The 13,100-nt window shown below is 57.7% G+C and overlaps 1 protein-coding gene across 1 annotated transcript; it reads left to right on the top strand.

The window, feature by feature from the left end:
- Nucleotides 1–3,898: 3,898 nt before the first annotated feature.
- TULP1 (TUB like protein 1) lies at nt 3,899–11,605 on the top strand. Its single transcript, XM_026796850.2, has 10 exons — nt 3,899–4,188; nt 4,424–4,528; nt 4,624–4,758; nt 4,941–5,032; nt 5,226–5,399; nt 5,735–5,847; nt 6,357–6,465; nt 6,660–6,758; nt 7,007–7,178; nt 7,912–11,605. The coding sequence occupies exons 2-10, from the start codon at nt 4,483–4,485 to the stop codon at nt 8,043–8,045; spliced, it is 1,074 nt and encodes a 357-aa protein (XP_026652651.2). The 5' UTR covers nt 3,899–4,188; nt 4,424–4,482; the 3' UTR covers nt 8,046–11,605.
- Nucleotides 11,606–13,100: the final 1,495 nt, after the last annotated feature.

The raw sequence follows: 13,100 nt of genomic DNA, 5'->3' as shown, positions 1-13,100 counted from the left end.
GCTTTGCAGCCCAACACCACCCCTGGGGGCCTCTGAGGAGGAATAGCAAGAGTTCGGTGGTGTAATGAGGAGGTGAGGCAGATTCTGAAACACATCCAAAGAGACCTCGGGACGTGGGGCAGGGGTCAGGGCGCAGCAGGGCTCAGCACAGGGTCCTTACACTGCCCAGAGCAGGGATGCTGCCTTCCCTTGAATGGGGTCTCCATGCTCAGCTCACACAAAACAGCCCAAATTCAGGAGGCATTTCTGGGTGAGAAACAAAGATACCCAGGGAGGATAACCCTAAACACGGTCAGCCGCTCCTGTGCCCACTGGCTGTGCTGTGCCAGGCCCCCCAACCAGCCAGGGGCACCCCAAAAGGCTCTGGGGTCTGGCTGAGCCCCTGCATTCCTGCAGATTCCTGCGATCACTCCCTGCCAGCTGCTCTCGCTGGCTGCCAGCCCCTGAGAAAATCCTATTAACCGAGTTTCAGGAGAAATAAAGTTAATCACCTCCCCCGGCTGCTCTTCCTCCTTTCCCTTCTCCTCCTCCCGGCACAGGGATTGCGGGGGCGATGCGGGGAGGCTGCTCTGGCTCCTGCGGCTGCCACTGACCCCGTGGCCCTGGGCTGGTAGGGGCTGCAGGGCAGGGCAGGACCGAGCCGAGCCGTGCTGGGCTGAACCGAGCCGTGCCAGGAGCCATGCCGCTGCAAACGGAGATCCTGCGGGAGGTCTGGGCTGCCGACAGGTCGGTGCTGGGACAGGGTGGGTGATGTGGGGTGGGATCTGCTGGGTGGGATCTACAGGATCCGCTGGGTGGATGATGTAGGGTGGGATATGTGGGGTGGGATCTATGGGGTGGGATCCACTGGGTGGGATCTGCTGGGTGGGTGATGTGGGGTGGGATCTGCTGGGTGGGATTTGCAGGGTGGGATCCACAGAGTGGATCTTCAGTGTGGGATCTGTAGGGTGCGGTTTGCAGGGTGGGTGATGCAGTTTGGGATCCATAGTGTGGGATCCGTGGGGTGGGATCAGCAGGGTGGGATCTGCTGGGTGGGATCTGTGGGGTACCATTGGCAGGGTGGGTGATGCGGTTTGGGATCCACAGAGTGGGATCCACGGGGTGGGATCCCTGGGTATCTGTTTTTCACCCAGAAATGTCTCCTTGGTTAGTGAAGAGCAGGATTTGGGGTGGATCTGCAGTGTGGGATCTGTGGGGTGTGATTCGCAGGGTGGGATCTGCTGGGTGGATAATATGGGGTGGGATCCACTGGGTGGGTGATGTACTGGACACCCCCAGCACACTCCCCTCTCCTCCCTTTTTTTCTCCTGTTTTCAATGTCAGTGCACGTTAGTGAGCAGTTTTATCATGGTGTTGTTTCTTTGGGGGTTGGTGGGATAATGCTCGTTGATTTGCAGAGAGGAAAAGTTTCTTAGATGGAGATCACCAAATTTAGCTCCTTGCTGTCCCCCCTGGCCAAGGCAGAGCCTGTCCTGTGCTCCTGGTTAGGAAGGGTGATGTCAGGCAAGCTGGACCCAGTGGAGACAGGGAAATGCTGCTGGAGCCAAATGAAACACTGACCTTTCCCCCTTTACCAAAAACTGGGGCAATCCCGTGCCCCCAGGGTCTGTGGAAGCCCTGACCCTTTTGGTTTCTGTGCCCCACAGCCCCAGTGAGGAGCCAGGGAGCCCCCAGCAGCACAAGCCCAAACAGGTGAGAAAAAATCCTTCCCCTCCACCCCATGTGCCACCATCCCTGCCGTGGCTGTCCCTGAGGGTTGGGACATCAGAGAACCCCAGAGTCCACCCCAAGGCTGATTTGGGGCTGCAACCCTCCATTGGGGTGCTGCAGCCTGTGAGGGCACGAGATTTTTGGGAACCCCCTCCAGAGCGGGCGGGTCGAGACAATTCCACAGCCCTTCCTTCTTTGTGCATCCTTCTGAACCCCCCCTCCATCACTCTGAGGCACCCCAAGAGGAGGGTTCCTGGTTCTTAGATAACAGTTTAATTAAGCCCCTCAGTTAAGCTGTAAACTGTGACTCACTTTCCCCAGGCCGTGACCCTGAAACCAGACCCCCCCTTCCCTGCATTTCAGAGCAGCCCCCAGGTGCCCCCCAGCCTTGGGAGGGTCTCAGCAGCAATTTCAGCCCCCACCCAATTTAATTTTTAATCAGCAGCTCCTCCTGGAAGGGCTTTGTTAAGTAAGGGAGTGGTTGCCCACCCTGCAGCTTCTTAAGGGATTAGGGGGTGCAAAGGAGATTTTCTGTGTGAGCTCATGACACGGAAGAAAGCAGCCAGTTCCCAGCTCCACCATGGAGCCCCCAGCTCCCCCTCCCCAAATTCACAGCCCTGGCATATCACAGGGACCCATCAGGATCCCACTTTTTGCAAAACACCTTCACGCATTGCCCTGGGAGAAGCAGGGCAGGACTGATTTCCTGCAGGGGGAAGATGCTCTGCTGGGCAGTGGAAGGCTCAGTGCACCTGGATTTGCTGAGATCACTTTCTGAGAGCCCTGAGCTGGCACCCACTCCCCAAACACCTCCTGCCCAGAGCCAGGTGCTGACCCACATGCTCTGTGTTTGGTAAATCTGGGTTATTTATAGCCCCAGCTCACCAGGATTAGGTGCGCTGTGCCTAATCCTCCTGCTTCCCTGCTCCTGCTGACCTCCTTGTGGTCCACAGGAGCCTCTGGTGGGTGTGAGAGCTGCTGGAGGTGAGAGCCCAGCCTGCCTGCCCCTCCCTGTGTCCCCTGGCCCAGCTCAGGTGCCCAGTGAGGCCACCAGTGCCAGAGTGCCACCAGTGTCCCCATGGCCACAGTGAGATTTGTCCCTCTGTGCTGGCACAGCAGCACCATCATCACCTCCCTCACCTCCAGGGCTGTCCCAGGGCAGATGTTCTGTCTGTCTGTCTGTCTGTCTGTCTGCTAACAGACCTTTCTGTTTCCCTCCCTCTGCCTTCCTTGGGGGGCTGCCCATGGTAAGTCACATTTGGAAGGTGTCAGTGTGTCTGTCCCTGCTCCCGTGCTGGGCCAGGGGAAAGCCTGGCTGTATTTCTGAAAGGAACCCAGTGCTGATTGAGCAGGGGTTCCCTGTAAAGGGAAAAGGAGTTTAAGGCTGGCACCACCCCTGCAGCACCGTCCGTGAGGGCAGAAGCTGAAGAAGAAGAGGCAGGAGCCCGGGCTGGAGCCCGAGGCCAAACCACGGCGGCCGAGGCTGAAGAAGCCGAATGAGGCTGCAGAGGAGGCTCCAGCCCCGGCACAGGGTGAGCACAAATCCCCCACAGAAATGGGGGAAATGGGGGGAATTGGGGTGCCCCACCCTGCACCTGAAGCGCTCTCCATCACGGGCATCTCTTCAAATACGCAGGGGTGAAGAAGGTGAGGAAGAAGAAGGAGGAGAAGGGGGAGGAGGAGAGCGACAAGGACCCCTCCTCCAAATTCCCCAAGGAGCCTCGGAAGAAGAAGGAAAGCCTGGCTGCCCGCTCCCAGGTGGCCAAGGGCTCCAAGAAGCCACAAGGTGCGGGGGCAACACCCAACTCTGCAGGCACTCGCTCGGGTCCCTTCGTGTCCCTTTGTACCATGTCCCGACAGCGCTGTCGGTGCTGCCAGTGCCCGCTGGAGCTCCTGCTGCAGCTTCTGCGGGGGTTCTGCCCATCCCCGGCAGAGTTTTTTGCCTAAAACCCAGCTACGGACCTGGGACAAACGGGGATGCTGCGCTCATTGCCCTGGTCGGGGAGTTGGGATGGAGGGGGACGGTGGGCACAGGGGATGTCACGCTCTCTGGGTGGGTGACACTGAACTCCCCGGACGGTTCTCGGGAGCGAAAAGCGGCTCGGATCGGCTCAGCACGGCTGCGGCCGCGAGAGGGCGCTGTGGCTGCGGCTGCGGTGCCCGGAGCTGGACACGGCCCCAGCCCCGGGGGGACAGCAGGACCCCCAACACCACCCCTGGGGACAGCAGGACCTCCAACACCATCACCGGGGGGACAGCAGGAGGGTCAGACGCCGGCCATCACCCCAGGGGACAGCAGGAGGGCTGTCCAGTGTGTTGGCTGATGCCGCTGTCACCTCTGGGCAGAGCCGGCAGAGGATGAGGATGATGAGGAAGAGGAAGAAGAGGTGGAGAATAAAAACCCGCCCAAAAAGCTCAAGAAGAAGGTTCCCAAAGAGCCCCTCTCGGGCGGGGGGGAGAAGAAGCTGAAGCCCAAGGGTGAGTGCCCAGGGATGGCTTGAGCCCAGCTCTGGGATCTGTCCTTGCTGGGACCTGGGAGGGGCCTTCACTGTCCCGGGGGGCCCAGGGGGCTGCAGGGCCATTGCCCCCTCCCCAAGCAATCTCCCCCCTGCTCAGCCCTTTCTGCTGCTCCAATCCTGTCCCCTCCTTGTCCCCATCACTGCCCGTTCCCATCCCCCTGGCTGGCTGCTCACCAGCTCCTCTATCCCCGCAGAAGACAAGAGTGACCCTGAGAGCAAAGCCAAATCTGCCAAAAGCGCCAAGAAGGAGCCAATGTCCGTGTTCCAGGTGAAGAAGGAGAAGAAAGGCAAGAAGAAAGGTATAGGATGAGCAGGAGGAGGTGGCATCACCCTGAGCCCACAGCCCCCAGTGTTCTGTGACCATGTCCCCTTATGTCCCCCATGTCCCTCACAGCTGCCACCAGCAGTGATGAGGAGGATGATTCCGACTCCAGCACCAAACCCATTAGGTCAGAGAAGAAGAAAAACCCAGCATCCCTCTTTCAGACTGGTGGGGACCCCCCAAAAGAGAAAAAATCCAAAAAGAAAGGTGAGAGCTTGGCATTGGTGGGTGATGGGTTCTGGTGGGGCTTCTGGGGGTGCAGGGAGCTTGGCCATGGAGAGGGGTTTACAATCATTGATGCTGGCATGGGTCTGTGCTGAGCTTGATTTTGGGGCTCAGCAAAGTCAGGATCTTCTCGTTTCTGTGTCCCTATGTGTTCCTGCCAGCAGCTCCTCCCAAAGGGGATGAGAGCGAGGAGGAGACCCCGGAGACCCTGCAGAAAAACTCCAACAAGAAGGGGAAAGCAAAGAAATCAAAGAAGGTACAAAAGACCCCTCAGGGCCATGGGCAACCCCTCAGGGCAGATCAGGAGGTTTGCAGCATCCTCCAGTGAAAGCCACCAGAGTGTCCCCAAAGCCACCAGCTGCAGAGCCATGGGGGATGGATAGCAAGGAGCAATGAGCTGAGGAGGAAGGGAGGGGTCTCTGGGCTCACCATCCCCTCTCACCCTGCAGCAGAAGGAGGAGAGGCCCCCGTCCCCTGTGATCGAGGTGGAGAACCTGGAGGAGTTTGTGCTGCAGCCGGCGCCGCAGGGCGTCACCGTCAAGTGCCGGGTGACACGGGACAAGAAGGGCATGGACAGGGGGCTCTACCCCACCTACTACCTGCACCTGGACAATGACAAAAAGGTGATTTGGGCTGGGGGCATGGAGACCCCTGGGGCACTGCAGCCATCCCAGAGAGCACCCTCAGGGTTTGGGGGGATGCTTGCCCACATCCTCATGTGCTGGTGGGTTCTGAATGGAGCTGCTCCCCTCTCCTGCAGTTCCTGTGCCTGGGAGGATGAGCTGACAGAGCTGGAGAGCCACTAAAGCTGGGCTGGGTTCAGTCCCTCCTGCCCTGCAATGCAGGCAGTATTTTGGGGATCATCTTCATGACTTGCTCAAGGTCATGGCAGTGACTTGTTGGGGACAGCAGTGGCGATGGCAGTCACAATGTCCCATTCCCACACTGCTCTACCCAGGTGTTCCTCCTTGCTGGGAGAAAGCGTAAGAAGAGCAAAACCTCCAACTACCTCATCTCCATCGACCCCACCGACCTGTCGCGGGGTGGAGAGAACTTCATCGGGAAGCTGAGGTAGGAGCGGAGCTGGCACCCCAGCTTGGTGGCACCCCAGCTTGGTGGCACCACATTTCTGCAGCACCCTCTCCCCACTCCACAGCTTACAGGCTGTCCCCAAGCCATGGCTGGCGCAGACAGGAGGTTAATTCAGCATTTCCCCCTGCTGTGGCTGACCTGAGGAGTGGTGGGGGGCTGAGAGGGGAAAACAAGCTCGGCCGGTTCCTCCCAGCAGACAGGTCATGGCTAGAAAAGGCACCTGGCAAGTCCCAGCCCGCCCTGCCAGCAGCCCCACAGCAATGCTGGGGGTCCCCGTGGTGGCAGCACCCTATCACACCCTGATTTGGGGGTTCCTTGAACCCAAGGAAACCACTGGAGAGTGGGAAGGTCAGGATTAGTGGGGAGCTGCACCAGGGGTTTGCAGCCAAACCAAAACCAAGGCTGTGCTTGGAGAGAGGTCACAGAGGGGGCAGAGGGGACTCAGTGGCATCACCTGAGCCACAGCCACGTCCCACCCTTGGCTGCAGATCCAACCTGATGGGAACGAGGTTCACCGTGTTCGACAACGGCGCCAACCCCGACAGGGCCAACGCCGACTGGTCCAACGTGCGGCAGGAGCTCTCGGCCGTGGTCTACGTAAGAGCAGCCCCACAGGAGCCCCTTCCCACCTCCCCTGGGCAGGGAGAGAGGGGTTCCCACCCTGCACCCCTTCACTGGGGCTTGCAGATGTGTGGAATGGGCTGGAGCCACCTCAGAGCCCTCGTTTAGCCCCCATGGGAGGCTGAAACCTGCAGTGGTTCCTGGTTTTAGGGACAGGGTTTCTCTTGCAGGAAACCAACGTTTTAGGGTTCAAAGGCCCCAGGAAGATGACTGTCATCATCCCTGGCATGAATGCTGACTGTGAGAGGGTGCCCATCCGGCCCCGGAATGTAAGTCAGGGCTAGACTGGGAGAAACTCCTTGGGAGCTGGGTTTGCTGGGCACCACTTTGGGTTTTACCCATCTTGGGGCATGGAGAGGCTTTCAGGTGTCCCTGAAATTCAAAGTGTCCCTGGGAGGTGGGAGACATGGTGTCTGGTTTTTTTAGATCCCATTTCCAGCTGGGGACTGTGACAGAGGATGCCACAGGAGGTGGCAGGGCTCTGGAGGGGTCCCCCCAACTCTGCTCCCCTCCCCAGGATAACGACGGCCTCCTGATGCGATGGCAGAACAGGAACATGGACAACGTGATCGAGCTGCACAACAAAGCCCCGGTGTGGAACGATGAGACCCAGTCCTACGTCCTCAATTTCCACGGCCGTGTCACCCACGCCTCCGTCAAAAATTTCCAGATCGTGCACAGCAGTGACCGTAAGCTGGGACAGGGGATGGGTTGGAGGAGCACTGCCTCGTGAGCTGGCCCCAGCACCCACTGTTTTTGCTGAAATTCAGTTTTTTCATGCTCTGGAGTCCTGCCTGCCTTTGCTGGAGCTGGGATGAAGCCAGACAGGGCTCCCTGCAGGAGCTTGGGCGCTGGCAGGGGCAGCGTGTGGGGCTCTGCCGGGCAGATTTAGGGCAGGGACAGATCCTGTGGGTGCTGAGCCCCCATTACCCACCCAGCCCAGAGCATTGTCCCCAGCACACGCTGCTGGGGTGCCCTGTGCCTCGGGGACAGTCCCTGAGCTGAGGGGCGGCAGCAGCTCTGCCTGGATGCGGCTGCTCGTCACCTGTCCGGCGCAGTCAGAAGCCCTTGGCCTCCGGGGTGTTGGGTTACGGGACAGAAAAAGCCTCTTGAGGGCCCCTGGTTATTTTTACAGATTTCCTGTCACCCGCCCTCATGCAGCAGCCATCCCACGGGCAGGGGGGGTGGAGTGAGTGGGGTCCCTGTCCCTTGGGGGGCTGTGGCACCCAGGAAAGGGGGTACTGGAGGCACCAGGGGGTGCCATGGGAAAGTGATGCTTTTTGGTGATCTGTGCTGCAGCACAGCACAGGAGCCACAGGCTGAGTTTGGGTGGGGGTATGTGGGCAGCTTCTTTGGGCCTCTGCCATGTGGGCAGGTGGGTGCACAGGTGACAGCCTGGCGGCTCTCCCCTCTCTCCCACAGCTGACTACATCGTGATGCAGTTTGGGCGTGTGGCGGATGACGCCTTCACCATGGACTACAACTACCCCCTGTGCGCCGTGCAGGCCTTCGCCATCGCCCTCTCCAGCTTCGACGGGAAGCTGGCCTGCGAGTAGCACCTGCACTGGGACCACTGGGGCCACCAGGACCACTGGGACCACTGGGACCACTGGGGCCACTGGGACCACTGGGGCCACTGGGACTACCAGGACCACTGGGGCTGCTGGGACCACAGGGTCACCGGGGCCACTGGGGCTGCTGCCAGTGCCCCAAGGATGCTCCTGCATCCCTGTCCTGCTCCACTCCCTGCATTTTCACCTTCCTGCAGCCCTGGCTCCTCCTGGGGTGGTTCAAGGCACCTGGTGCCCGCTGGGTGCTGTGGGATGCTCACCCAGATGCAGCCACGCTGCCTCTCCGGGTAAATTCGGGGCAAATTGCTGGGATGGGGTGATGGCAGAGCCAGGCTGGAGGTGAATTCATATTCAGCAGATGAGGCTGACTGCAATCCCTGTCTCATCCCTTTGTTGGACTCAGATCCTGGAAACTCATCTGCCCTCTCCCCCGCTTTTTTTTTTTTTTGGGTTTTTTGTTTGTCTGTTTTTGTTTGGTTTTGGGGTTGTTTGTTTGTTTCTAAAGGTTTATGCTCAGTCTCCCAGTGAGAAGGGGGTAGGTGGTCTCCTCACTTTGTGTTTCCTCATCCCTGCCCACATGCAGATGGGCTCTGCCTAAGCTCCCAGCTAAACCCCCCATGCCAGCTCATTGCCCACTGGGCACAAAACCCCTCTTTTGCCCCATTTTGCCCTGGTGTGAGTGGATGGCTAGTGCCCATGGTGTGTTTGTACCCACTGGGTCTCACCTCACTGCCCAGAATTTGCTTTTTAGGGATTTGGGGCCCTGAGGAGCAGCCTGGCACTGGCAGCACGCGGGCACGTGCCGAGGGGTGACAGTGCCAGCAGAGGAGGGCTGGCAGGCACGTGAGGCAGAGCTTGCATTGCTGGCAGGTGGCCCAGCTGGGCCAGGGCTGCCAGGAGGGACCTGGAAGAGAAAACTCAGGGTGCACCAGGAAGCAGTGAGTGACTCACGAGGCGTGGCGCGGTGCTGAGTCACGCTCAGCACCCAGACGGGCCCTGCTGGGCTCCCCGTGCCCTCAACCCTCGCTGCCCCTTTGCTCTGCCGTGCCCCTCACGTGCCCCAGGTGTCCCCAGAGCTGGTGCTCTCTGTTCATGAGAGGAGGTGGGCAGAAGGTGCCATCCCCTGTCTCGCATTGATGGGGAGATGCTGAACAAAAGCAGCTCACAGGGAGCAGGGCAGCTCATGCCCCCAGTTCCACCAGTTATGGGGTGAGGATTTGGCTGCAGAAACAAATCTGATTAATTCAGTGGTGAGAAAAACGGGGACGTGCCAAGGAGCCCTGAGATGGCATCCTCAGCTCTCTGGTGCTGTGTCTCACCTGCTCAGCTCACACTGACTCCAGAACCGTGTGGGATTCCCTTCCCAGGACACAAAGGGGTTGTTCCCCCCTTCTGGGGGTGATATGAGCCCCCAGATCAATGCAGCTGAGAGGCAGAAAGGCTGAGGAGCAGATGGATGAGATGGATGTGGTTGTGCAAGAGGGATGCTCATCCTCTCCGGGCAGTGTCGCAACCTCACCGTGGGCTGAGTCTGGAGCTGAGGACAGATGGCAGCGACAGGGGCACCATGAGCTGCTGGACCACTGGTGAACATCTGCCCCAGAGGCTTTGCACATGGGAGTGGAGCTCTTCCCCAGCTGCATGAATCTGGCCTTCATGATTCTCGTGGTGGGGCAGGCAGAGGTGGACAGCTTGGGGACAAGCCAGCCCGTGTGGGACATCATCCATCACCCACACATTGAGCTCAGGGAACACTTTGTGAGCTAAAGGCAGAACCAGCCACAGCAGTTCGGGGCCAGCATCCCTGACGAGGTATGGCCAGCAAATGTGGGGAAAGCAGGAGCTTTCTGCCCAAATCCAGCCACAGGCCCAACATCTGTTTGAAATCGGGACGAGCTCAGCTCACGGTTGAGGCAATGCTTGTCCCCATTTCCTCCAGTGCAAGGAGAAAAGAAGCAGCCGGGTGAGAGAGAGGGCTTTGGGCTCCCCACATTCTGTCTGCTGTTATCCCAGCTGCTCCCTGGGTTGATTCTCCCTCCCCTTACCCAAAAACTTTCCATTTTCCATTTGCCCACTGTTGCTTGCAGGTTTCCCTGGCCTGCCACTCGTGGCAGAGCAGAATCCCTGTCCTGGGTGTCCCTTGCAGTGTCACCCAAAGCCAGAGCAGCCGCTGCATCAGCCGCCCACCCCAAATCCCTTTTACAAACCCTCTAACGCAAACCAACTGTGGCAGAAGAAACAAATGAAAACAATTTAATGGGGCGATGGATGTTCGGGCCCTTTGTTTGCGCTGGCTGTTAACACCAGAGGAGATGAGGGATGGAAGCAGTTGAAATGTGGATCTGCTCTGGCCGGCGGAAAGTGTGACGGATGCGCCGGCAGGCCAATGGCTGAGGGTGCCGGGGTGTGCGTGGGTGTGAAAGGAATGCTCGCTGCAAGAAAAGATTAAAAAAAAAAAAAAAAAGAAGAAGAAGAAAGAGCCTTATCAATGGTGCTTGAGTCCAAAGTGTGTGTGTTCCTTGGAGAAAGGGTTTCCTCAATCCCCAGGGATGGTGTTTTCCCTGCAGTGTGGGATTTTGAGGGTTCTGAGGTTGTTTTAGGGGTGCTGGCTGTGGGCTGGTGCTGTAGGCGTGGATTTAACCCCACAAAGTGCTCGTGCAGGGGCACAAGCATGGCCAGTGGCCAGAGGCGACTGTCATCAGCTCCTCAAGGGAACCTCCTGGGAAATGAGTTTTATTTTTGCAGAGGTGCTTATAAGGCAAAGGGGAGGAAGAAAATAAGGCCCCACCTCGCTGCTGAGCCCATCCCAGCCAGGACCTGTGTCCCTGCAGCGCTGGTGGCTCTCTCTGTGGTTCGTCCCCATCCTGTCCTGATGGGTGCAAAGATGCTGGTCCAGAGCTGAGCAGCAAGGTGGACATGGGGGCTCTTCAACCACTGGCTTCTCCCTCTTTTGCAGAGGGGATTTGGGGGGCTCCATGCACCCAGCTCTGAGCCCTGCTCTCTTTGGGGGGCTGACAGATATTTCTGTGGGTTCCAGGAGGCAAAAGCCCCACTGGGAAGGCACCTGAGGAGGGAAGGGCTGGTACATGCTGGGGGCTGTGGGAGGGGAGACCAGCACTGGGAAACTCCTTGTCCAGCAATGGAACCTCTGGAGATGTTTGGTTCCCAGCGAGCTGCCCTGGCCCCAGCCCTGGGGATCTCTCTCCAGCTTTGAAGTGGCAGAACTTTAATCAATTAAAGAAGTGATTGCCATGAGGTGTTCTTCTCTTCCCTCCCCCTCCCCTTCTATTTATTTGGTACCATTTTTTAGGGGGAAAGGCAGACTGGTGAGCTCAGCTGTGGCTTTGCAGAATGGGCTTCTCGATGCAGCAATGGGAAAGCCAATATTTTTCAACCGCTTTTTAAAAGGAGTAATTTTTTAATTAGTGAATCCATTCTGGAGAAGTGTTGGAGTTTTACAATGTTGTAGCTGTTCTTGGTGTGTTGCCTAGACTTGGATGTTCTGGCCATAAGAAAATATTATTTATGGCGTTGCAGCTTGCAGCTCTTTTATATTATAATTTGAGAAAGGAAGTTGCTGTTCCCACCAGTGGACAGAAAAATAGCAGAAACAAGGACTATGGACTTCTGAAGGAAGAAAATAAATAAAAATTAAGAGGCAGAATGGAAACAAGCCACTGAGCCAGCCTTGAATCTTTGCACTCCTGAACAAGCTCATCCCAGCATTGCCATCAGTTGTGCTGGATGCTGCAGCCAGACCCCTGCCCAAATGGCAAGGCCAGAGCAGCAGGGACCCCCTCAGCCCTCCCCTGCTCAGGGTTACATGTGTTCCTAAACATTTGTGGATCAGGATTTTATTCATGGGCTAATGCACACTTGTTTGCTCATGCCTTACTCAGCCTAAACTCCTATTGAACTCAATTAAGGCTGTCATCTCCAGGAGCACTCAATGTCATTTTTGCCCAAGTAAGGGATGAGTAACGAGGCTCTGAGCAGCCCTTGGAGAATAGCAGCCATTTTGTTGCAGTTTTTGGTCCAGATTTCTTACAAGTTAGCAGCAGGCCAAGGGTGGAAGAATGCGATATGGCTTTATGAATCACACACAATTGCTGAATGCGCTGGATGCCTCAGAGCCCGTCGCTTCACGGGCTGAAGCATTGGCTGTCTTGTCCCAAAACGCTTGAATACAACCGAGCTCATGGTGAAAATTAGAAAAATATGTTTCTGGAAGGAATGGGATGCAAAGAACATCCCTTGTCCCAGCAGGGCGCTGGGAGGATTCCTCACCCTGGTTTATCTCTGGGGGTTTTGGGTACTGTGGCACAGCCCTGTGGAGGCCCAGGGGGACTGGGGCTTTTGCCCCTTTTGGGGCTGCAGCTCCTGATGGTCAGGCTGGGTCATGGCCAGGGATTTGTATGTGATCTGCTTGCTGTGGCTTAGCACATTACCACCCATCAGCTCGCTCAGAGGAAGTGACCATGGCGTGGATCCTGGCTGAATTCCCTTGAGAAATCCCAACAGCGTGGGCTGAATTCCCATCCTGGGCACCATGGGGTGCGTGAAACAGGGAATCTGCACATTGGTGGGATGCAGGGGACTGAGAGAGTGTGTGTGTATGTGTGTGAGGATGAGGAAAGGGAAGAGGGTGTTTGGAGGGAGATGAAGATGTCAGGATGGGAAGGAAGAGGAGGATGAAGGTGTGTGGCATGGCATTACAGTGTGCAGAGGACAATGAAAACATGGGGAAGGGGAAGGAGGTGAGCACAGGGACAAGGGTGAATGAAGAGTGGGCACAGAGGGTGATGAAGATGTGCAGAAGGGGATGAAGGTGTGCACGGGTGACCCTGGCTGGCTGCGGACGGGACAGGACATGGCAGGACAGCAGCACCTTCATGCCCTGGCCCAAGGCCGCATCCCGGCAATGCCGGAGGGCGAAGGAGGAAGAGGAGGAAGGTGAGGAAGGCTCATAGAGGGCGCTCCCATTACCCGGGCCGAGCCGAACTCCAGATCTACCCTTTCCCAAAAAATAAACCTCCCCGT

This window comes from Zonotrichia albicollis, chromosome 28 (genome assembly GCF_047830755.1).
Source record: "Zonotrichia albicollis isolate bZonAlb1 chromosome 28, bZonAlb1.hap1, whole genome shotgun sequence".
Lineage (NCBI taxonomy): Eukaryota > Metazoa > Chordata > Aves > Passeriformes > Passerellidae > Zonotrichia > Zonotrichia albicollis.
Note: the sequence above shows the minus strand (reverse complement) of the source record. Positions and strands in the feature narration are given on the sequence as shown.